Source organism: Oncorhynchus tshawytscha, linkage group LG03 (genome assembly GCF_018296145.1).
Source record: "Oncorhynchus tshawytscha isolate Ot180627B linkage group LG03, Otsh_v2.0, whole genome shotgun sequence".
Lineage (NCBI taxonomy): Eukaryota > Metazoa > Chordata > Actinopteri > Salmoniformes > Salmonidae > Oncorhynchus > Oncorhynchus tshawytscha.
Window position 1 is genome coordinate 40140686 of NC_056431.1, and position 25293 is coordinate 40165978.

At 42.5% G+C, this 25293-nt stretch overlaps 1 protein-coding gene across 1 annotated transcript in view; it reads left to right on the forward strand.

Annotated features, from left to right (window-relative positions):
- The first annotated feature begins 259 nt into the window (after nt 1-259).
- The window catches only part of LOC112235435 (aspartate--tRNA ligase, cytoplasmic-like), a 33507-nt gene continuing 8473 nt past the window's right edge, over nt 260-25293 (forward strand). The window contains exons 1-9 of the mRNA XM_024403882.2: nt 260-409; nt 8803-8905; nt 13753-13782; nt 13946-14003; nt 15350-15442; nt 16566-16668; nt 21692-21794; nt 22077-22157; nt 23181-23240. Of these exons, the coding sequence (XP_024259650.2) occupies nt 387-409; nt 8803-8905; nt 13753-13782; nt 13946-14003; nt 15350-15442; nt 16566-16668; nt 21692-21794; nt 22077-22157; nt 23181-23240 (654 nt within the window). The 5' untranslated portion in view covers nt 260-386. The remainder of the gene's footprint in view (nt 410-8802; nt 8906-13752; nt 13783-13945; nt 14004-15349; nt 15443-16565; nt 16669-21691; nt 21795-22076; nt 22158-23180; nt 23241-25293) is intronic.

The window sequence follows — 25293 nt, forward strand, 5'->3', positions numbered from 1 at the left end:
CCTCGACTAACCCCTACCCCCACATTGACTCAGTACCTCCTGTATATAGCCTCCTTACTGTTATTTTATGGTGTTACTTTTTTTACTTGGATTTATTTACCCCCTGTATTTAGCCTCGTTAATGTTATTTTAAGCTCATATTTTCTTACTCTGCATTGTTGGTTAAGGGCTTGTAAGTAAGCTCTTGATTTGAAATATGACAGGATGAGATTTCCACAGCTCTTGCGGAACTATTGTTCTTTGACTTAGTTTCAGCCCGGATTGAGAAACTAGTTTTCTGTGCATCAGGGAAATAGGCCCGTCTTCTACCATATGAATGCTCTCTGTACAGCTGACTGTCTCAGAAGTAACTGTCAAGAAACTACCATCTCAAAAGAATAACTGTCATGACTAAAGATGGAGTCCAAGGGTAAGAGAAATGCTTTCTCGTGTCTCAGAATGTTTTAAACGCTAACGTTAGATACTGTAACGTTAGCTGGCTAGTTAAAGCCGGTTGTATTTTCAGATGATTGCATCAGCAATTTAATGTATCAGTTTTCCATCAAGATAGCAAACTAGTTTGCTAGCTAGCTAGTTTAAAACAGAAAATGTCACGAATAGCAGCTACAGCCGTGAAGTCCACGTTTCTTTCTGCTGGCTTCTACAGCTAAAGTTTGACAGCTAGCTAACTTGCTAGTATCTTAACAGTAGCAAGCTAAGCACCATTACATGCCAATGCTCTCTGACCGTGCCATCATGCTCAATAATACATGCCACTTAATTTAGCTGGCTAACAGCTGCTTTTCATGCGTGCTGAACCTAGCAGTTAGTTCGGTAGCTAGCTTGCTAGTTAAAACAAAATCTTGATTTAGTGGTTGAACTTTCATTTTGCATGTCTCCGTACTCAAAATAAATGATGTACATAGCTAACTACCGGTATATCGTATAAAACCTATTTGTGAGAAAGGTAGCATGAAATGTGCCATTCATTATTGAGTGTGGTTGTAAAGGCTCTGCAAAAGGGAACTTGTCATAACCTGTCCATCCATACACATTCCCCCAGTTGTTTGACCAGTGGCAGTTTTCTGCTCGGGTCAGAGTGCACAACCATGTCATAAAGTGCAGTGTTTTCCTTAAAACAGCTAGGCAAATGTAGGGGAAGCATTTACAATAGATTTTGGGACAGAAATAAACTGACAAGTCTAGATCACTGTTTGACAGCCAGTGTTGGACATTGTATAGCATACATTAACGCTTGTCCCCTTGCCGAGGCAAGTTAAACAAATTGTCAGTCGAGAAGATTATAGATTTAAGTTGCCCGACTGGACAAGTAAAAAATTTAAAAAAAAATCAGATTGAAGTTACCTCTGGATGCGGTGTGTTGTGCACTGGCCCCCCAATCTCTGCAGAGCGCATCACAGTAGAATTATTTTAGGCCTGCGTTGACAGGCACGAGTGGTCTTTCAATCATGCAGTCACAAGATGCGTTTTTGAGATCTGAGCCACGGTAGCCGCGTGCGCATATTTGTTGATGTTCATTGCTAGTGAGTTATTTCCCCAGTTATAGCTGTAAAAGGTCATGGTGTTTGCATCACCTGCATGCATGCCAGTGCGAGTGGGCTTTTGCCAGAGGCGAGAGAGACGTTGTAGCAGCAGATAGTCTATTGTATATCATTATTTAACTAGATAACCAGCCAAACTACACAATGTGTTTTGAATTGGCTATCTCGCTAGTTAACTATTTACGTATTAGCATGTATTAATGTCATGTCCAATATCCTAAATAACTTTCCCACCCGGCACTCGTGTACGGCAAATATGGGTGCACAGTTTGAAACCAATGCTGAGTACTCCGGTTATAAAACGTCTCTCAAGTGCTCAAAATTGGGTGTTGAAATAATTCTGACACCGTTGGAAAGCTGGGATTCTCCTCTATTCAATACTGGCCATATAATTCTAAAAACGTTGAAAAAAATGATTAAAATAGCCTAATTGACAAGAAACAGAGAGAAACGTGTCTTAGTTAGCTACCTTGCTTTGAAGTCGCCCACCTTAGCCATTTGATCCCTGGTAATTGAATGAGGGAATTATTTTATAAAGACAAAAAAAACAGCTGCTCAGCAGTCCCTTGATAAGCTGACTGTGTTTGAGCAGGGTTGGATCAAAAGCCTACACGCCCAGTAGCTCTCCAAATAGAGGGTTGACCACATGTTGTATACAGTAGCCTATCAGTGCAGTATTTTACTTTGGGAGAGGGGGGTTAGTGCCTTTCTCAAGGCAACAAAGGCTGGAGATATAATACATGGGATCAGAGACCAGCAGCCTTCCATTGTCAATACTAGTGATAATAATGCTTTTTATCTTTTGAAGTGGTTCCTTGCATGATGCAACACAATTTTCAAGCACTGTTTTGGCCCATTGTGTTACAGATGTTTCTTCACTTGTAAGTGACTTGAAGTTTTGGACAAGTAAAAACAATCTGTCCTATTTGTCCTATGGACAAGTGACAATTTGTTTTTTTTACTGTCAATCCCTGCTGTGTTCACAGCAGGTGAAGCCCAAGACTGATTTTACATGAGGGCAGGGGGATGTTCATCAAGACGCAATGTTTTGGAATGTTCAGATAGAAATATGCTACAGTATAACAAACGCCTGTAGAATAAGGAATCATGTCTGCTCTATTTAGGGGCTCCCGAGTGGCGCAGCAGTCTAAGGCACTGCATCTCAGTGCTAGAAGCGTCACGACAGCCCCTGGTTCGATTCCACGCTGTATCACAACCAGCCGTGATTGAGTCCCATAGGGCAGCGCATAATTGTCCCAGTGTCGTCCGGTTTAGGTTTTGGCCAGGGTAGGCAGTCATTGTAAATACGAATTTGACTTGCCTAGTTAAATAAAAGGTTATATATATATATATATATATATATTAGAAATTCCATGAATATATCTGCAAGGTTTTTGTAACTGAACGTGGCCCAGGTGTCCCAAAAAGTGTAGACAAAAATGTTAAAATAGGCCTATATATGATGAAAATCTGAAATGAGTTGGGTGCATAATCAGTCATCAAATTTCTTCCTTTGTTTTCTGTAAAATAACCCATAGTCTATGCATGATGGCACATGTTGAAGTAGTCACACTGACTCTGAGTCTTTCATTTGGAGGAATATGGGCTTATTTGTCAGGAATAATTTTTTATTTACATAATATACACTTAGAAGGTTGCTTAGTAACTCAAAAGTACCGTAAATGGGGCACAATAGCCAGCCACTAGCCAGGAGGCTACGCATGGGAATAGGGTTGCACATTTTGGGGAATATTCAGAGGTGGAAACTTTCCTTGGGAATATATGGGAATTAATGGAAATATATGCAAATTAATATGAATACCATTTAAATCTAGATGTTTTTTGCATTGGATATATTTACCATATCATATGGAGACAGAAACATAAACATTTTACCTTATCATAAGTAGACGTATTTGCAAATGATTAAATCCTTCCAATAGAAAGAAATAATAAAAAACAATTTTGTTACGAAATTAACTTTAATTAAATGAGTTGACTCTTCACATGGGATGATTTCACTGAACAACAAAAGGGAATATTGAATGATCCATTGCATCTCCCAAAAATGGTTTCAACATACATCTGTAAAATGATAGTCTATAAACCAAAGCTTTGGTTGTCTTCCTCTCAGCCGTCCATGTCTTCTCCCTGGACCTCTTCAATGTCCATCTCTTGAACGTCAGACTCTGAGGCCTCATCTTCACTGTCACTTTCCAACCTGGTTGAGGATGGCTCGTATGTCAGGCTCAAAAAGCCTCACATTTGCCTTGTATTGGTCAGCCTGTTGCGTGCTTTGGTGTGTGTGTGTGTGTTCCCAAACAAGGACCAGTTGCACTCTGAGGCGGCTGATGTTGGGGTGATTTGGAGGATGATGGAGGCAACAGGGGAAAGAGCCTCAGATCCACAGAGTCCCTTCCACCAGGTGGCTAATGAGATATGTTGGCATGTCTGCCATATTGCATCTCCATCCCAAAGCCCTTGCTTGGAAGTGTACTTCGCCGGACTGCCAAGAACCTTGCCCTCATCCAGGCCAAGATGGCGAGGCACAGTAGTGATGACACCATAGGCCTTGTTGATATCTGCACCAGACAGGATGCTCTTGCCAGCATACTTGGAGTCCAACATGTACGCTGGGGCGGATATGGGCTTCAGGCAGAAGTCTTCACGCTTTTGGATGTATTTCAGAACTGCAGTTTCCTCTGCTTGGAACAACAGTGAAGTGGTTAGGGCAGTATGGATTTCTTCTATTACATCTGCAAGCAGAGTCTGAACATCAGACAGGATAGCATTGTCTCCCTCAATCCATGCAATGGCTACTGCTATAGGTTTCAGGCTGCTTACCACTCCCTCCCAAAATACATCATCCAGGAGTATCCTTTTGATGGGTCTGTCCATATCGGCAGACTGTGATATGGCCATTTCTTGGAGAGACTCCTTCCCCTCCAGGAGACTGTCAAACATGATGACAACACCACCACCCCAACTGGTGTTGCTCGTCAGCTTCAATGTGGTGCTCTTATTCTTCTCACTTTGCTTGGTGAGGTAGATTGCTGCTAGATGACCCCAACTTAGTAAACATTTAAAAAATGGTTAGGTATGTGAAATATGTGAAAAAAAATAATAATTACTAGGCAAGTCTGTTAAGAACAAATTATTTTCAATGACTGCCTAGGAACAGTGGGTCAACTGTGTTGTTCAGGGGCAGAGAACAACAGAAATCTCTTTCAATACACATTGCCTGTGAGCATCAGAGGGGAACCAGTTGCATACAGAGCTCGAGCAAGACATTAATCAGCATTTCTCTGACTATGTTCCTCCATTGAGTCAAAAAAACTTTGGATTTCAGGAGGACCATGAGCTGTTGCTACCGATAAGGTGTCTGATTCATCATTTTCACCTTGAATAGAAGTAGAGGGACTTTTGTCAGAGGTTGCTTGTTGTGAGCCCTAAGGGAAGTTTATGCACTTGGCCAGATAATTTTACATCTTTGTTGCATTCGTCACATGATTTGGCACAGTATTTGCAAATGTACACAGCTTTTCCTTCTACATTAGCTGCAGTGAATTGTCTCCACACATCAGATAGTGCCCTTTCCTGTAAAGATTAGTGTAACGGCGTTCGTCTGTTGAAGGAGAATCGGACCAAAATGCAGCGTGGTGGTTACTCATGTTCTTTAATGAAAAAATAGCGATACATGAAATAACTAAATAAATACAAAAACAACAAACGAAACGTGAAAGGCTGTAATTAGGTTATCTGGTGAACACTACACAGAGACCGGAACAATCACCCACAAAATACACAGTGAAACCCAGGCTACCTAAATATGGTTCCCAATCAGAGACACTACTACACTGTCTGAGCCAAGGACTACGTGCTTTCTGATAACAATACAACAATACATTACAATATCGTTATCAGAAAGCATGTAGTCCTTGGCTCAGACAGTGTAGTAGTGTGGGCTGAAGATCTTGAGAATCAGCTGTACATGTGATGGAGTAATGCACTGTGCATGCAGAGGCTTGCAATTCCATTGACTTGGGGATAGTTTAACCAAAATATGCTACAATACCTAGCATTGTCTTATGTGTATCCAACAAAAAAGGTTCACTGTTATAAGCTAACTTATTCAGACCCTTTGACTTTTTCCACATTTTGTTAAGTTACAGCCTTATTTTAAAATGGATGGGAAAAAATCCTCATCAATCTACACACAATACCGCATAATGACAGTGAAAACAGGTTTTGAGAATGTTTGAAAACTATGACTTGAAAATTGAGCTCAAGTGCATCCTGTTTCCATTGATCATCCTTGAGATGTTTCTATAACTTGATTGGAGTCCACCTGTGGTAAATTCAATTGATTGGACATGATTTGGAAAGGCACACACCTGTCTATAAGGTCTCACAGTTGGCAGTGCATGTCAGAGCAAAAACTAAGCCATGAGGTCAAAGGAGAGCTCGGAGACAGGCTTGTTTGGAGGCACAGATCTGGGGAAGGGTACAACAACATTTCTGCAGCATTGAAGGTCCCTGAGAACGCAGTGGCCTCCATCACTATAAAATGGAAGAAGTTTGGAACCACCAAGACTCTTCCTAGAGCTTGCTGTTTGGCCAAACTGAGCAATCAGGGGAGAAGGGCCTTGGTCAGGTAGGTGACCAAGAACCTGAAGTTCACTCTGACAGAGCTCTGGAGTTCCTCTGTGAAGAAGGGAGAACCTTCCAGAAGGACAACCATCTCTGCAGCACTCCAGCAATCAGGTCTTTATGGTAGAGTGGCCAGACTGAAGCCACTCCTCAGTAAAAGGCACATGACAGCCCGCTTGGAGTTTGCAAAAATGCACCTAAACAACTCTGACCATGAGAAACACGATTCTCTGGTCTAATGAAGCCAAGATTTAACTATTTAGCCTGAATGCCAAGCATCACGTCTGGAGGAAACCTGGCACCATCCCTATGGTGAAGCATGGTGGTGACCACCATGCTGTGGGGATGTTTTTCAGCGGCAGGGACTGGGAGAATAGTTGGGATCGAGGCAAAGTACATAGAGGTCCTTGATGAAAACCTGCTGCAGAGCGCTCAGGACTTCAGCCTGGGGTGAAGGTTCACCTTCCATCAGGACAATAACCCTAAGCACGCAGCCAAGACAATGCAGGAGTGGCTTCGGGACAAGTCTCTGAATGTCCTTCAGTGGCACAACCAGAGCCTGGACTTGAACCCGATCGAACATCTCTTGAGAGACCTGAAAATAGCTGTGCAGCATCGCTCCCCATCCAACCTGACGGAGCTTGGGAGCAACTATTTCTAAAAATCTGTTTTTGCTTTTTCATTATGAGATATTGTGTGTAGATGAGGGGGGAAAAAACTATTGAATACATTTTAGAAAAAGGCTGTAACATAACAAAATGTGGAAAAAGTCAACGGGTCTGAATACTTTTCGAATGCACTGTACATGGAAACCCATTCTCGCCACCCAAAAAGAAAATGCATATAGGTCGTACAGGTTGTTTCTTAATTTGCATCATTGTGTGGCGATTTCCATCTGTCCACGTTGCAGGGATCAGCACAGCAGGGCCGCCGGCAAACGTGTGGCAAGCTGCCATTTGCCCCAGCAATTTTGATTTGGTTTAATAAAAAAATATAGCCAGAAAACCATTGAAAAGAAGGACAAATTGCTGTTTTGTTTTGGACTGATTCGCCTCATGATTTGTTTGACAGGATTTTAATGTTTTCATCCTCCCTAGGGCCAGGAGTTTTTCCATATGTTTTAATTTTTTTCTCTCCATATTACCTAATTATTAAAAGAAACGAGTCCCATCATAGTTTATATTTAAAACAATTGGGTTGTTGCATCTGCTGAATTATTACTATGTTATACCTGGAGTTTTACCTGGTTAGGTTAGACTACCAGATCAGGGGAAACTCTGGTCCTCAGGAAAACAATGTCCCCCCCCCCCCAGCACTCTGGTACCTGTGGTGCCAACTCTGAAATCACAAATGACTTGCTTATGTCAACATTTTAAGATCGTATCAACATGATTTTAAAGAAATGGTGGCGGAAATGGTTTTCTAGAGTTTTCCGTGGCTCAGTGCAGGCGGCAGCTAGTGTGCCAATTTCATAATGTAACAGACTGTTAGTGTAATTTCAGGTAAAATCTCAATTAAACAAGTCTCAAATATAACGAAAATGGCTATACATTTCAGCTGTTTCAAAAACATGACTCAATGCGACATCTGTTCCAGCATTTGGAATGTGATCAAGTTTACACAAACAGTATTGTCTCTCCAGCATCAATGCCTTTCGAGAACCTCTCAAATGTCCCTTTTTCTATCGTCATTGTGAAAAACAGCCTATGTTATCAGTAATGCTAGATGCCATTAAATCAGTTGCAGCCTGGTCAGGGGTCCTACCACCATTTCCTCCTCTCCTCATTGTGTGTTAATGCCACTGGATATGTATATAGGTTGCCCTCACTCATCCTGACTCTGTTGACATACTCGTATGGTTCCCAGGGGTTGCTTTTATAGTATTACAGGAGATAAGGAAGGTATTTTTTGAAAATGTTCAAGATTCAACATCAAGAATTTTGAGTTTTGGTGAAGAATTGCCTTTGCCTAATGCCTATTATGATTTCCTTTGTGACAGGAAACAAGTGGAAGGGAAAACATTGTAAAAACACTGGCAGGTCCTTCTTTTGAAGTCATTGCTTAACGCCATCTGTTGCTGTTGTGATTTGTTTATATTGCTATTTATGTCACCGTTCTCCTTTTGATCAGTGTTATTTCCTGTAGACGCTTACTGTCAGGGAGTACAATGACACAACCCGGCACGATCACAGGTTGTGGATGAGAAAAATACCTCCTGCTGTGGATGTGCAACATGCGCAGTAATATTATTGAGGAGGTGCAAAGTTCTTATTTTTCATGGAATCTTTGATCTCAGTCTGGAGACAAATCGCCTATGCCTACCGCTCCTTGGTGCTTCCTGTAGTCATAACAAAGTCTAGACACCCTTGTAGTCCGTATGAATCATATTGACCTAGAATTTAAAGTGATTAATTTTTCCCCAGTAGCTGTGTTTATTGTTAGCCTGGACAGAAACATGGCTCATCAACCTGTGCCATTAGCCACATTCAGAAATGGTGGTGATGGCTGGAATACATTTTCCCAGCGGTCAAAAACTTCCTACAGGAAGCCCCCAAAAATGTAGGTAGCTAGTTGACTTATGTTTTGCATTGGTCTGGACTTCCTGTTGCAGGGTCGTGGAGGAGGCGGACCAGGCCCCGTCGAAGAAAGGCCTGAAGAAACAGCAGAAGGAAGCGGAGAAAGCTGCTAAGAAGGCTGAGAAGCAGGCCAAACTGGTCAGTGGGTTTTGTATGCCTCTCTGCCCCTCAGTGCTATTGACTTGACACAATCGGGCGGGGGGGGTCCATTGTTTTGCAATTCCTGTCATTAGTTTGTTTTTGTCCACTCAAACAAAGAGCCATTTTCTTAAGTCTGGTATCAGTGTTGCATTGTAAGCAAGTGAGAGAAAGTTAAACTGTTTTTATTTACCCCTTTTTCTACCCAAGTTAGTGGTATCAAATTGGTAGTTACAATCTTGTCCCATCGCTGCAACTCCCATACGGATTCGGGAGAGGCGAAGGTTGAGAGCCGTGCGTCCTCCGAAACACGACCCAGCCAAGCCGCACTGCTTCCTTGACACAATGCCCGCTTACCCAGGAAGCCAGCCACACCAATGTGTCGGAGGAAATACCGTACCTCTGGCGACCGTGTCAGCGTGCATGCGCCCGGCCTGCCACAGGAGTCGCTAGAGCACGATGGGATAAGGACATCCCTGCCCTAACCCAGTTGACAGGGTCATTCTCTCATTAGGGACAATCTCAGTTCAGATGCTTTCATGAAGTAGCAGTGTTTCCCCTAAATTAATTTAGCAGCTGTGCCCCGCCGCTGCTAAATCTTTGCCGCCAGTTTGGACACACCTACTCATTCAAGGGTTTTCTTTGTTACTATTTTCTGCATTGTAGAATAAAAGTGAAGACATCAAAACAATGAAATAACACATGGAGTCATCTAGTAACCAAACAAGTGTTACACATAGCAAAATATATTTTAGATCCTTCAAAGTAGCCACCCTTTGCCTGGATGAGTTTTACACACTCTTGGCATTCTCTCAAACAGCTTCACCTGGAATGCTTTTCCAATAGTCCTGAAGGAATTTCCACATATGCCGAGCACTTGTTGGCTGCTTTTCCTTCACTCTGCAGTCCAACACATCCCAAACCATCTCAATTGGGTTGAGATGATTGTGGATGCCAGTTCATCTGATGCAGCACTCCATTACTCTCCTTCTTGGTCAAATAGCTCTTACACAACCTGGAGGTGTGTTGTGTCATTGTCCTGTTGAAAAACAAATGATAGTCCCACTAAGTGCAAACCAGATGGGATGGTGTATTTCTGCAGAATGCTGTTGTAGCCATGCCGGTTAAGTGTTTCATGAATTCTAAATAAATCACTGACCGTGTCACCATAACACCCCCACACCATCCCACCTCCTCCATGCTTAACAGTGGGAACCACACATTGCTGAGATCATCCGTTCACCGACTCTGCGTCTCACAAAGACCGGGCGGTTGGAACCAAAAATCTCAAATTTGGACTCATCAGACCAGTGGAAATCTTACCTTTGGTCTAACGCCCATTGCTTGTGTTTTTTGGCCCGAGCAAGTCTCTTCTTATTATTGGTGTCCTTTTAGTAGGGGTGTCTTCGCAGCAATTTGACCATGAAGGCCTGATTCACCCAGTCTCCTTTGAACAGTTGATGTTGAGATGTCTTACTTGTACTCTGTGAAGCATTTACTTGGACTGCAATCTGAGGTGCAGTTAACTCTAATGAATTCATCCTCTGCAGATGAGAACTCTGCGTCTTCCTTTCCTGTGGCGGTCCTCATGAGAGCCAGTTTCATCATAGCGCTTGATGGTTTTTGCAACTGCACTTTAAGAAACTTTCAAAGTTCTTGCCATTTTCCGGATTGACTGACCTTCATGTCTTAACATAATGATGGACTGTCGTTTCTCTTCGCTTTTTGAGCTGTTCTTGCCATGATATGGACAGTTGTGTTGTGACATGGTAGTGGTGGTATACAGAAGATAGCCCTATTTGGTCTTTTACCAAATAGGGCTATCTTCTGTATACCACCACTACCATGTCACAACACAACTGACGGGCTCAAATGCATTCAGAAGGAAATAAATTCCACAAATCAACTTGTTAATTGCAATGCATTCCAGGTGACTACCTTATGAAGATGGTTGAGCGAAGGCCAAGAGTGTGCAAAGCTGTCAAGGCAAATGGTGGCTACTTTGAAGAATCTAAAATTATATTTAGATTTTTTTTTTTTGGTAGCTACATGATTCCATGTGTGTTATTTCATAGTTTTCATTTTTTCACTATTATTCTACAATGTAGAAAATAGTACAAATAAAGATAACCCCTGGAATAAGTTGGTGTCCAAACTTTTGACTGGTTGTGTGTGTGTGTGCCAAATGAGAACTTTATTTGCCACATGCGCTGAATACAAGTGTAGTCTTTACCGTGAAATGCTTTACATACAAGCCTTTTACCAACAGTGCAGTCAATGTTATACGGTTGTGTGTGTGTATATGCATGTATAGATATATACACATACATACATCTCAGGGAAAAAAAGACACGTCCTCTCACTGTCAACTGCGTTTATTTTCAGCAAACTTAATTTGTATAAACATAACAAGATTCAACAACTGAGACATAAACTGAACAAGTTCCACAGACATGTGACTAACAGAAATGGAATAATGCATCCCTGAACAAAGGGGGGTCAAAATCAAAAGTAACAGTCAGCAACTGGTGTGGCCACCAGCTGCATTAAGTTTAGCAGTGCATCGCCTCCTCATGGACTGCACCAGATTTGCCAGTTCTTGCTGTGAGATGTTACCCCACTGTTCCACCAAGGCACCTGCAAGTTCCTGGACATTTCTGGGGGGATTGGCCCTAGCCCTAGCCCTCACCCTCCAATCCAACAGGTCCCAGACGTGCTCAATGGGATTGAGATGTGGGCTCTTCGCTGGCCATGGCAGAACACTGGCATTCCTGTCTTGCTGGAAATCATGCACAGAACGAGCATTATGGCTGGTGCCATTGTCATGCTGGAGGGTCATTTCGGGCTAATCCTGCAGGAAGGGTACCACATGAGGGAGGAGGATGTCTTCCCTGTAACGCACAGCGTTGAGATTGCCTGCAATGACAACAAGCTCAGTCCGATGATGCTGTGACACACCATCCCAGACCATGAGGAACCCTCCACCTCCAAATCGATTTCGCTCCAGAGTACAGGCCTCAGTGTAACACTCATTCCTTCTACGATAAACGCAGATCCGACCATCACCCCTGGTGAGACAAAACCGCAACTCGTCAGTGAAGAGCACTTTTTGCCAGTCCTCTCTGGTCCAGCGACGGTGGGTTTGTGCCCGTTGTTGCCGGTGATGTCTGGCGAGGACCTGCCTTACAACAGGCCAACAAGTCCTCAGTCTGAGCACTGATGGAGGGATTGTACGTTTTCGGCATGTTCTCTGTGAAGTAGGCTATTTTCCCACCTTGGCTTAGTGCTAGCATGCCATCTGACGGACATCTGGAATCTATTTGTGATTTCCCTGACTCCATCAGGCCTGTGAACCGCCTGCCTGGCTTTGGTAGTTAACTCAGCCTGTGTAACCGATGTGAAACGGCTAGCTAGTTAGCGGTGGTGCGCGCTAATAGCGTTTCAATTGGTGACGTCACTCGCTTTGAGACCTTGAAGTAGTGGTTCCCCTTGCTCTGCAAGGGCCGTGGCTTTTGTGGCATGATGGGTAACGATGCTTCGTGAGTGACTGTGGTTGATGTGTGCAGAGGGTCCCTGGTTCGAGCCCAGGTTGGGGTGAGGAGAGGTACGGAAGCTATACTGTTACACCTGCACACTTTTACAATTTTTTAGTTGTGCTAGCGGTGTTCTAGCTGGTCTCCAGTAATTGGGCTCTAGCATTCCGACTAATCGTGAGGCTTGGCTGGCTAGGCTAATAGCTAGTTGGCAAAATAGATCATGTTAGTAGGCTGGCTAGCTTGCTGGCTAAGACAACTACATATAGCTAATATTCTTTGATAACTGGTTAGATGATTTAATGTATTTGGTTTTCTTGAATGTGTCTGTAAGATATCATTTGATAGCACTACATGAGTCAGCAAGTTGCTAACGTAATGTAAGCAGCCTGGTAGTGCTAACATTAGCAGGCTAGTAGGGCTGACGTTAGCAGGCTAGTTGGCTAGCAACCTTGCAAGTTGATTTGTAACAACAAATTTAATAAGGTTGTTTGTAAGTTGTCTGAAAATAAAATTTAATAGACTAGTCGTGAGTGCAAATGATTTGGTTTAATTAGAAGTTATACATTTTGAAATTATTTCTGTTGGAGTTTACATTATAGGGAATAGGCTGGTTTACCGGGTCCATATTACATCACCTCCCCCGGAACTGCATTTTTTTGGCATTTCTTCTGAATTTGGATCGTTTTTATGTATTAACTAAAAAATGTTTTTTTTTTAAATGTAAAAGTGAGGTGTAACTTTGCATTGTGACTTTTGATGCGTATACGAATGCAAATCCGTATGTTATGTGATTACGTTTATGCTACCTACCCTTTTAAGATCATAGTAACAAGTTACAACTTATATTAGTTGCAAACAGGGTGAGCAGTTGCGCAGAAGACCCATGAGTGCACAGCCACCGCTTGTTCCTCATCTCCCTACAGTGCAGTGGCACGCATCAGTTATTTCAGATGGTGTCAGCCGCCGCTGCGGAAAAATATCTTAGGGGAAACACTTAAAGTAACCTATATTTCAGATGGAATACGTTCTCCCTTGAATCTTAGAAACTGCGAAAGCATCCATCCACTTACATGGCCATTCCACTCATTCTCCCTCTATTCCACCAGCCAATACCGTAGACATATCAACTTGCATGGGAAATGAAACTGTTAATGCTAACTTTCATAGTATGGAGATTTTGCATGAAGGTCGCCAAGAAGTTGTTGCACAGATAATCAGTCCACTTGCTGTTCCTAATGAAGGCAGTTTACCATTATTTAAATGCAATGTTAGGCCTATGTCCCACTGTATTGATTTGCCTTTTCTTTTCAGTCTGCTGACCAACAAAGCACAGATGACGATGTAAGTATCCTTGAGGATCAATTCTTCCATGTTTCAGATATGAAGTATTTATTTACACCTTTTTCTATATGGCGCAATACCAAATTAAAATCAAAACGTATGCACCTCTAGTGATGTTTCCTATAAAGCTACTTAGCAGATGAACTCTTCTCTTATTCATCAGGATTTTGCCAAGGATCGGTACGGTGTCCCTCCGATGGTACAGTCCCAGCAGAAACTGGGTCAGTAGTACAGTCAACAACTAACTCCTCTCTTCTGTGTTCCAACATATTATTTACAGAGGATATCCCCATTTTCGACAGCCCCTACTGTTAGGTAATACAGATAACGTGATTATATCGGAGTGACTCAGTGACATGGCGCCAGTAGTGGCAGTAGTAAAGACGGCGTAGATATCAAAGATGATTGTGGCGTGCCATAACTCCCAGATAAATGTGACGGATGGGTTGTCTGCCTGCTCTTTCAGCTCCAATGGCATACAACAAAGTTGCCTTCCCACCTGCATGCTTGTCCACAGGGATGAGGAAAGATGGCGCGAGACAGCCTGCCTTACATGTGGGTGGAATCAGGTTCAACCAAATGGGTGGCTCACTGCCATCGGGGTGCATGTAACGTTAAGCATGCATCAGTGACACAGGGCAAAGTGGAGTTCATTTGTCATAAGACAGAGAATGGGGCGACTTCTACGCAGGGCCGCAGAGTGTTTCATATTTATGACTTCTGCTCTCCTTGTAATATGAGTGTCTTTCCATGAATAGGGTGCCTTTTGCGTCCCTTTGATATTTTAAGGAGAAATTGCACACCTAATTGCATTTTAAAAGCCTGTTATATTAAATTAGGTGCCCTTTTAATATAGACCACATGGATAATTTAATCGATCCATTTTTATCTATGAATAAAGGCTTGCTAAAGTAATCCCTTAATCCCAAAATGTCTTCAAGTTTCACCATCATTGTAAAGCCCTTGTTAGTTTGTTGCTTTGACACTCATTTTAAAGATAATTATTTTATTTAGTGTGATTCGTTTACATCTGTCCCTCATTTTAAGGTCACCCTGTTACGTGAACTGAACTCTCGTTTTAATATGGTGAAACTATTCCTTTTTCAAATGTTTTTCAAAAGGGACATTGAACATCTAATAGTCAAATCATAGTGTAAAACCAGGTGCGCTGGTTCTACTCTTTTTTTTTTTTCCTTTTTTTTTCTCCTTTCAGTTTTGTGGTGGAAAACTACATTCAATTACTGCTCCTTGTAGCACACAAGTTTCCATTCCCCCTGTCAAGAGGGGATTTATGGCCGTTACTTTATTTGGCACTTAGGCCTACTATAGTAATTTTTTTATTTAACCACTTGAGATGGAAAAACTTGTTTTTTGTGAAGTTGAATATGTGCTTTTTATGACTGACTTTAAAAAACAACAACTAAGTTACACTTCTCAAAAGGCACCGAATTGGTGGAACAACCCATGAGCTTCTTTGTGTGAATGTGTGTGTGGGCAGAAGGGGGAAGGAGGTATATGGTCTTTGAAGTTTTCTTGAAAGGCACACTTTTCTTCCCCTGTGAGCCAGACAGAGGGTTGGTGCGTGTCCATGAGCTGACACCTGAGAAGGCAGGCCAGCTGATCTGGATGCGTGCCCGGATTCACACCAGCAGAGCTAAAGGTGAGATTCTCCATCTTTGTCCAGCTCCCAATCACTCATATTTTCCCTTTAGTCCTCAGGACACAGCCAGCCTTCTAATCTAAATGGCGCTGTAACTGAACCTTGGGGTTTACCAAAAAGATTACCAACTGTCCTTGGGCCAAATAGTCACTATTCAGAGAAGAGCTTTGTTTTTTTCAGTCAACTCTCCTCAGGTTGGCAAATATGGAAGGTCAAAAAGCTAAAAGAAGTGTGCACAATCTTGGAAAATCACAGTATGGCACCAGACTTGAAGTTTTTACCTTATTTGCTGGTGATGTGGGACATAGGGGATGGGGGTTGTGGAGTGCAATGTTTTTGCTATTATAGATTCATTATACAAGCACATGCAAGTCTCTTTTTTGAAAAGTTTGAAAACTCTAACCAAACCTCAGTTATTTAAATGGAACCTCAAATGTGGGTTAATTTGTTATTTTCCAAACTTGTCAGAGCTTGAGGCTATAATACAATGAACTCATTGAGCCTTGGCTAACTGTCGGATTCCATCCAAAATTATTAGAAACTTCCAGCACGTACACAACTGTGCTAACAATATGCTAATAAATAAACCATCGTGTTATGATGATATCGTTACGGCTTCCTTCCAGGACAACTTCCGTGTCAAAATCCATTTTCCTCAACCTTCATTCAGCTCCACAGTGAAGGATGTCCTTAAGAGCAGAATAACATCCTGATTTACACTGGGATGAAGTGACTGCTGGATTACAGCCCCCCCCCCCCAGTCAATGAACAGAGAGAACAGAGGACTCCACATCAAAGCACTTGGGTGGTGTCTGATGGTTGACAAACCTGGTTTACACAGTCTCAAGGTGTTTGGTTGGGAATAAGCTCTCAGCCTCCTTCCATACACCTTTCTTCAAAGGGTCGCCCGTTCACGGTTCTGACAGTTACCTGGAAATGCTGTGAAAAGCGTTTTAATGGGTGAGAGGTGGAATCTGAAACCGGTATGACGTGTTGGCCTGAGAGAGTGACATGGCCTTGTATAGACCCACCGTGGCACCTGTTTTGACAAGTGAGTTAGGAGTTGCTAGCCCAAATGAGAGGGCCCCTGCTGATGCCTATTGTATTGTTGTCATCGTTTTAGGGAAGCAGTGCTTCTTGGTCCTGCGTCAGCAGCAGTTTAACGTGCAGGCCCTGGTCGCCGTGGGGGAGCGTGCCAGCAAGCAGATGGTCAAGTTTGCCGCCAAGTGAGTACAAGACTGAATATCCTGTAGGCCCCCGACAAACAATGGTGGGAAAAGCTGGCTCCTAATGTGCCCAATCCATTTTCACACATTCTGAAGGAATCAATCATTTTTCACCTCATGACAAAAGCGGCCACTTTCAGATGGGATACAGCAGTGTTTAATGGAGCCATTCCGGCCCAGATAAGAGTAAATACAGTAGATCAGATGGGAAGAGCCTGAGCATCATTAATCACTCTTGGGTCCTTCAATTTGGAGTTTTTGGGGGAGCAGAAACACAGAATTACATGTAGAATCCCCATTAATATAATAGGATATCTATGGGTCTGAAAGTTTGTTTACCATATTTTAAAGTATTAACTTTTAATGTGGCATTAACGTAACCACTCATGCTGTTTTCATCTGATTGCCATACAATCACTGCAAACTAACAAAACACCCAAAAGTTTATTGAATGACAATTGCCTATCACTTGAAACCTGAATTAAAGCGTCCACTGTCGGCGCGTCTCAGCCTCAGCCACTCATCTCTGCCTTTGAAAAATGTCACCGTTATCGTCGAACCACACCGCATTCTGAGAGTATTCCACATGATTTCAAGTCCCTTCGCACATGTTTCATGCGGGTGACTTGCGGTAATGATAACTGTAGGCTCTAAGTCTATTTTTCTTGACATTTTAATTATTGTGACATATTCAACCTGGTACAGTGTAGCCTTACTATTTTATTATTTACCCTTCTGGCTTACATGCTGACCGATCAGGACAAGCAGGTTGAAATTTCAAAACAAACTTTGAACCAATTATATTAATTGGGGGACAGGTCGAAAAGCATTAAACATGTATGGCAATTTAGCTAGCTAGCTTGCTGTTGCTAGTTATTTTGTCCTGGGATATAAACATTTGGTTGTTATTATGCCTGAAATACACAAGGTCTTCTACTCAGACAATTAATCCACAGATAAAATGGTAAACCATATTCCTTTCTCGTCATCTCTCCTCCTTCCTCAGGCTTCTTTTTTTATTTCTTTGGACTTTATATGGCGGTTGGAAACCAACTTTACGATGCATTACTACAGTTGTGGCCAAAAGTTTTGACACATATTAATTTTCACAAAGTCTGCTGCAAATTGATGGCAATTTGCATATACCCCAGAATATTATGAAGAGTGATCAGATGAATTGCAATTAATTGCAAAATCTCTCTTTGCCATGCAAATGAACTGAATCCCCCAAAAAACATTTCCACTGCATTTCAGCCCTGCCACAAAAGGACCAGCTGACATATCAGTGATTCTCTCGTTAACACAGGTGTGAGTGTTGACAAGGACAAGGCTGGAGATCACTCTGTCATGCTGATTGAGTTCGAATAACAGACTGGAAGCTTCAAAAGGAGGGTGGTGCTCGGAATCATTGTTCTTCCTCTGTCAACCATTGTTATCTGCAAGGAAACACGTGCCTTCATCATTGCTTTGCACAAAAAGGGCTTCATAGGCAAGGATATTGCTGCCAGTAAGATTACCTATATCAACCATTTATCGGCTCATCAAGAACTTTAAGGAGAGCGGTTCAATTGTTGTGAAGAAGGCTTCAGGGCAGCCAAGAAAGTCCAGCAAGCGCCAGGACCATCTCCTAAAGTTGATTCAGCTGTGGGACCGGGGCACCACCAGTACAGAGCTTGCTCAGGAATGGCAGCAGGCAAGACTTTTGGAGGATGGCCTGGTGTCAAGAAGGGCAGCAAAGAAGCCACTTCTCTCCATGAAAAACATCAGGGACAGACTGATATTCTGCAAAAGGTACAGGGATTGGACTGCTGAGGACTGGGGTAAAGTCATTTTCTCTGAATTACCTTTCTGATTGTTTGGGGCATCCGGAAAAAAGCTTGTCCAGTGAAGACCGGGTGAGCGCTATCAGACGTGTGTCAAGCCAACAGTAAAGCATCCTGAGAGAGCAACTTCTCCCAACCATCCAGGAACAGTTTGGTGATGAACAATGCCTTTTCCAGCATGATGGAGCACCTTGCCATAAGGCAAAAGTGGTAACTAAGTGGCTCGGGGAACAAAACATCGATATTTTGGGTCCATGGCCAGGAAACTCCCCAGACCTTAATCCCACTGAGAACTTGTGGACAAACCCACAAATTATGACAAACTCCAATCATTGATTATGCAAGAATGGCCTGCCATCAGTCAGGATGTGGCCCAGAAGTTAATTGACAGCATGCCAGGGCGGATTGCAGAGGTCTTGAACAAGAAGGGTCAACACTGCAAATATTGACTCTTTGCATCAACTTCATGTAATTGTCAATAAAAGCCTTTTAAACTTATGAAATGCTTGTAATTATACTTCAGTATTCCATAGTAACATCTGACAAAAATATCTAAAGACACTGAAGCAGCAAACTTTGTGGAAATTAATATTTGTGTCATTCTCAACTTGTGGCCAAGACTGTACAACTGACTGGAGTGTGGACACCAGTTCATCTTTCAATCACCCAAGTGGGTATATGCTCTTAAAAACCAATGAGGAGATGGGAGAGGCCGGACTTGCAGCGCGTTGAGCGTCACAAATAGAACCTATTTCTATTTTAGAGCCTGGCCACGCATAATCATTGAATAACATGTATGCATAAATTTATTTTGCAACGCTCTGCGCACGTGACACAAGCGGTGGGGTCAGCGTGTTGATTTCACCGATGGGTCAGACTCAACTTAGTCTGCTACTGGAGGCCTTTATGAAAAGCGTAACAGCATGAGGATACTGCACTTTTCCAAGCCAGGTTTGTCAAACACGTTCTAATCTCTAAGTTGACATGATTACACTTAATGAATGCCTCTTAAAACCCTTCAATGAAAAACGCTGAATGAAGTATAAACGGAAGGACTATATAGGCCCAACGCCACTTCTTGGATGATCAGTAGGTCAGTCCAATATGCTTGGAAGGTGGAATCGTCAAAAAGTTAACATTACTGGAGACGCTTTGGAGACTAATTAACGGTAAATTAGTGAATTGTTCCGCCCCACAGTTAAAATTTGATTACAGTTAGTTAGCAATTGCTCCTACACTTTATTGCTAGCTACAGTAGTGCTTCCGTGTCAATAACATGTCTCTAAAAATGACAGTGTCTCCAGTAGTAAAGGCCACACATGTTATCTAGGCCAAGGTCACATGGTCAAAACATTCACCTCATTGACAGGACCCTCTGACCTTGTAAGTTGTGTCAGTGGTTTGACCGCTCACTGTTTCCTCTCAATCTCCGTGTCTGTGATACAATCAGGAGGTTGCTTCAGAGCTGGTGTGCGCTGTAGCAAAACGTTTTGCAACTGTTTTTGTTTTCAATCATTTGTTATTAGACAGATTCAGGTAGGCCCCTCGTAGTTTCTGCCGTTTAGTTCCTATTACATTTTTTTCTTTCTAGTTTAAGGACAATAATGGTCCCTGTTTGTGCTCTACATCGCTACCACTCATTCACCTGTACCTTCAAACACCCTTCCTCACACTTTGGCTAGATTGAGACTATCAGATCATGTATTTTTTTTAAAAATCCTGTGGCTCGATTGCTCCAAAATATTTTTTGTTTTTACTTTGCTTGTGTAAATAGGTGTTTTGATTCAGCACTTTATTGCATTGCAGTTATTGCACACAACCGCCAAATCCATGATGAAACGTTTGTCATGAACCAGCTTACATCAAAACACACTCAAGACAAATGTATAGTCAGTCGGGTTGTGTCCCAAATGTCACCCTATTCCCTATAAAGTGCACTACTTTTGACCAGAGCCCAAAGGGAATAGGGTGCCATTTGAGATACAGATCGGGTTGAGGCCTGCAGCTTCCGCAGAGATCTAAACATCCTGCTCCCCAATCTTTTCAATCCACACAATGCATATTGTACTTTTCCCAACTATTGGCCTTAAACGGTTAATGAACTCTAGCTGTTGGACATGTTCTATGTTGATTGAATTCTGGGGAAGCTGAGTAAGCTTCTGGGTCACATGGGTCCTTTCGTAATCATCAAGAGGTTAAGCCAGGCCAGTGGTGACCTATAGGGAAGAGCGTGTAATGCTTGTGTCACGTATAGTATTTCCACTTCCTCATGCCGAGTTAAATTAGGGTTAGGGTATCCTCTGCACCAAAGTATCTTGGTTAACTTTCTCTTACTAGAACATAATATTACACAATCGATTTCACATATTTTTTTATAAGACACAGCCTAGTCAGTTGCCTTGTCTGAGCCAGAACAGACCATAGGATCTCCTGTGGTGTGAGTCATCTTGATGTACAAGTACACCCCATGGACATGACACTAGTCTAGTTAATCAAAAGACTTACTTGTATGACTTAGTCATATTGTCCCTGGGCAGGCTGGCCAGGTGTTAGAGGGAGGAGCTTATTAATGTGGGCTTTTTATTTGTCTAGTTGATTTCCCCCCCATAGTGTGAAAAGTCTGACAGAGGCAGCTGCAGTGGACTGACTGGGTTCACCATTCACAACGCTCCTGTCTCTCATTACTGCTTTTTAATGAGAAGAGATGAAGGATCACACCGGGCTTGCTCCATCTGGCCCCGTGCTATGTGACAGTTGGTATTGACAGTTCTTCATATTTCTATGAGGCTCTCCTGGGGGTTCCTGGGGACAGTGGGATAGGATAGCAGTGGCCTGCTCTGGTAGTCACTCAGCATGTCTTTCAGAGGGTTGTTTAACCTCGGTCTTATTGTTGTGTGGCCACTGGTGTTTTACTGTAGTTCATAGCTCTGATGTTTGGTGTTTGCACATTGTCGCAATCGGATGATTAAATGAAAAGAGAATAAGAATGTCTGACACCATGGTAACCGTGGATCAAAACAACATTATCCTGTGACATTTTGCCTCCAGGAAGAGTAGCATCAGGCGAATTTATGTAGCCATCATTTTTGTATTTTGTTTCTTTATATCGTGTTTACCAACTGCTCTGACTCCCACTTGTTTGACTTCAATTGATCTGTGTAGACTGATAAGGGCTGTGCCTCTTTACCCCCCGTCTGCAGCATCAACAAGGAGAGCATTGTGGACGTGGAGGCGGTGGTGAAGAAGGTGGAGCAGACGATCGAGAGCTGCTCTCAGCAGGATGTGGAGTTGCACATTGAGAGGGTAGGTCTGTCTTCTGCTCTGTCTGACCACACCACAGACAAACAGACCGACAGACATGCACACGGAGGGAGGACAGCCGTGAATCAGAGAAGCTACTGGTTCAAAGATATCAGTCTACGACTTCTCTTGACTGCTTTCTCTTTTTGGAATTGTGGTACTTTCTGTTCCACCTAGCAGTTGAACCTGGAAAGTACTGTGAGTTTAGAGCAACTTTCTAACTGTGAATCTAGTTGAACCAATGTCTCCCTTCTAAAAGAAAAATCTCACCTTTTCCTGTTTCAGATTTTTGTCGTCAGCCAGGCCGAGCCTCGTCTGCCCCTGCAACTGGAGGATTGCGTGAGGCCGGAAGGAGAGGGGGATGAGGTGAGGATGAGGGCCAGGGCTCTTGGGCCTTGTGCAGGCAGCTCTTCTTAGCTGATCAAAGGTCAAACTAATTTCATCCAGAGAACTTCCTCCGTCCTGATGCTTGGTGAAAAATACGTACACACCCTCAAGGCCTTCCGCTGTTGTTTTTGAATAGTATTGGTTCTATACTGGCATTTATTTGATTGAACCTTTATTTAATTAGGCAAGTCAGTTAAGAACAAATTCTTATTTATAATGATGGCCTACCCCGTTCAAACCCTTACCCGGATGACGCTGGGCCAATTGGGCGCTACTCTATGGGACTCCCAATCACGTGCGGTTGTGATACAGCGTGGAATGGAACCAAGGTCTGTAGTGACGCCTCTAGCACTGAGAGTCAGTGCTATAGACCGCTGTGCCACTCGGGAGCCATGTTGTCAGTCCGTATCTGTATTAAGGGTCTACTCTCCAGTGTAATTCAGAGACAGCTGAAGTGTGTCAGTGTTTATGCAGTAAGCCAACCCCAACAGCGGTTGTGTCTTAAGGTTTTGTCTTTGGGGAAGTCTCTCTGTCTGTCAGTTACAGGAACTACTGTTGGGGAGGAGGCTCTGGACTGGGCTCGGTCTGTGTCTCCGTCTTCATGTTCTGATTCAATATGAGCTGGATGTGTGGAGCTTGTTCACAGCTTGTTTTAACGCCACGGAAGATCCAGTAAAGCCTGACAACCTGTGATGTAACATTTTAGGAGCTTCGGTGCTCTTTTACTGCTTTATTGGATTGTAAATTGGTTGTATTAGTTTATTTAAAAAATAAATAAAAAACGGTTAATAAGGTTTAAAAATACAACAGGATAGTAATTCATTTCCGGGGGGGGAAATAAACAAACATTAGAACACATAGTTCATGTCGCACATTATATTTCAATGTCCTACTGTGTTTTCACACGTCCAATAGTTTGTTCCCATATACTTCAGATGTGTTTAATACTTTTAAATGTTTTGTAATGTGGTCAAATGATGTTGGCGTTATGCGTTTACTCAGGATGGAAGAGCGACGGTCAACCAGGACACCAGACTGGACAACCGAGTCATTGATCTCAGGGTAAGTTCTACTACACTATCACACTTCAACCAGTGTTACATTCTTTCCAAAGACATATAATGAGTTATTCTAGATTCAAATTGGGTTTGAAGACGCTACATTTGTATCAACAAAATATTGTGATGATGAGATGTAAAATGACCGCATCGTGATATGTATCCCACTTTGCAGGCCCGTGAGTTAGCCTGCTGGTAGAGTGGAGTATAGAACTGTGCAATGGGTTCAGAGGTTTTTGGAGAGGGGTGCTAAACCAGACTCTGCTAGAGGCCTCATTGTTCTGTTTTGAGGCGTACCCACACTAGTGATGTGGCAGCAGGAAAACAGCCCTACCGCTTGACTCACCCTGGCATTGTCACAACACCTGTTTCTACAAAATGTCTCTTTGAGCTTGAGGACTTGGGCCTGTTATCACAACCACACTTAAATGAAGGGTAAACTCATAAACAGGGTTTCACACAGACCGACTCCTATCCCTAACCCCAGTCAACAATAAAGGGCAACCATAATGAAAAGGCACCTACCAACCAAGAACCGTTTCAGTGAAAATAAAAGGTTTATTTCACAAATAACTTCCCTTTTTTTCCACAGTGTACAGGCCAGCCATTTTGTTGAAAATAAGTGGTTGATGCTCTAGGGAAATACGGTACTATCCGTTAGGCACCATATGAGTGGCGGTGGTGGCGTGTGACCAAAACCACAAGCCATGGGCTGTTAGGCACGATTGTTTTGAGAGCTTGCATGTCAACGAGAGTGACGCACAGAGTTATTTCGCTCTCACTCTCTTTTATACCTCCCGCCCTGGTGTGAGGACATAGAAAGATAACGGACCCCTCCTCCCAACTCACAATAGAGAGAAGTGTTTATTTTGTACAGGAATTATGTAACTTATTTGAATAAGTCCTTATCTAACCAGGCTTTCATGTCAGTTTGGTTTGCTCACTAGGTATCTGCTTAGCAGTTTTATCTAGTGTTATCCAGAAGTGGCAGTTATTCATCAGAGCAGGAGTTATTTTCCAACCACAGTCAACTATAGGCTACATATCAATTTACCATTTCAACCGGGGCCAGACTGGACCAGAGTCATTGTCTGCAGATTCATTCTCTGACAATGAGAGAGTCCGAAAACTCCCGTTCAGGCATTTGGGAATGTTTAGAAGATAGAAATGTGAGCCTTCAGCTTTCAGTGTTCAATCAGGACGCTCAGAGCTTTTTGTATTAAACTCTTTGTGTAGATGACTAAAACCAGAGATGAAACCAGATAGAACTGTTTGAATAAATCCTCAGTAATAACACCAGTCATATTAGGAAATTAGTAATCTGATCAACTGAGAACTAAGTGAGAAGAACACTCCTATTGGCTCTTAGTAGCCTTACAGTCAAAGGGTTTGGGGATTTTGGCTGTTCCTCTGCTCGTTCCCAGACATTATGTGTAATACCCAGCTTATTGACGTGCCTCATCACGAGTCATTTTGATGACTGGGTTATTTTCTACGCCACTAAGTTGACCTCTGTATACAACTAGAATGAATTGCCAATGTCAGGTTTTGAAAATATGACAAAGAGCTCTCTCATGTTTATTTTCTAAAGGCTTAGATTCATGTGAATTGCACCCTGTCTCCACTCCCTCTTATGAAATGAAAGGTGTCGAGACAGTACAAGGCAAGATGTGACGCAAGCAGTGTTGTCTGTTCACTCTTTTTTTTTTTTTTTTTTTTTTTTTTTTTTGGCATCGTGTAATATCTCTGTGTGTGGGTCATTATCTACTCCACACGTTTTTTTCAGAGGAACCTTTTCTAAATGCTGTACGTCAGTCTTCATATCATAGAAGCTGCAACGACTGCATCCCACTTTGAAACTTCAAAGTTTAAAACCAGTGTTCCATTGATTTGCAACCTTTTGAAAAATGGTGTGTGTGTGGAGAATCTTCTAGTTTTGTGCCAACATCAAATTGCTCAGTTTTTCTTTATTGTATTTATGTACATTACTGTTTAAACATTTGGGGTCACTTAGAAATGTCCTTGTTTTTGAAAGAGAAGCAATTTTTTTTTTTTCA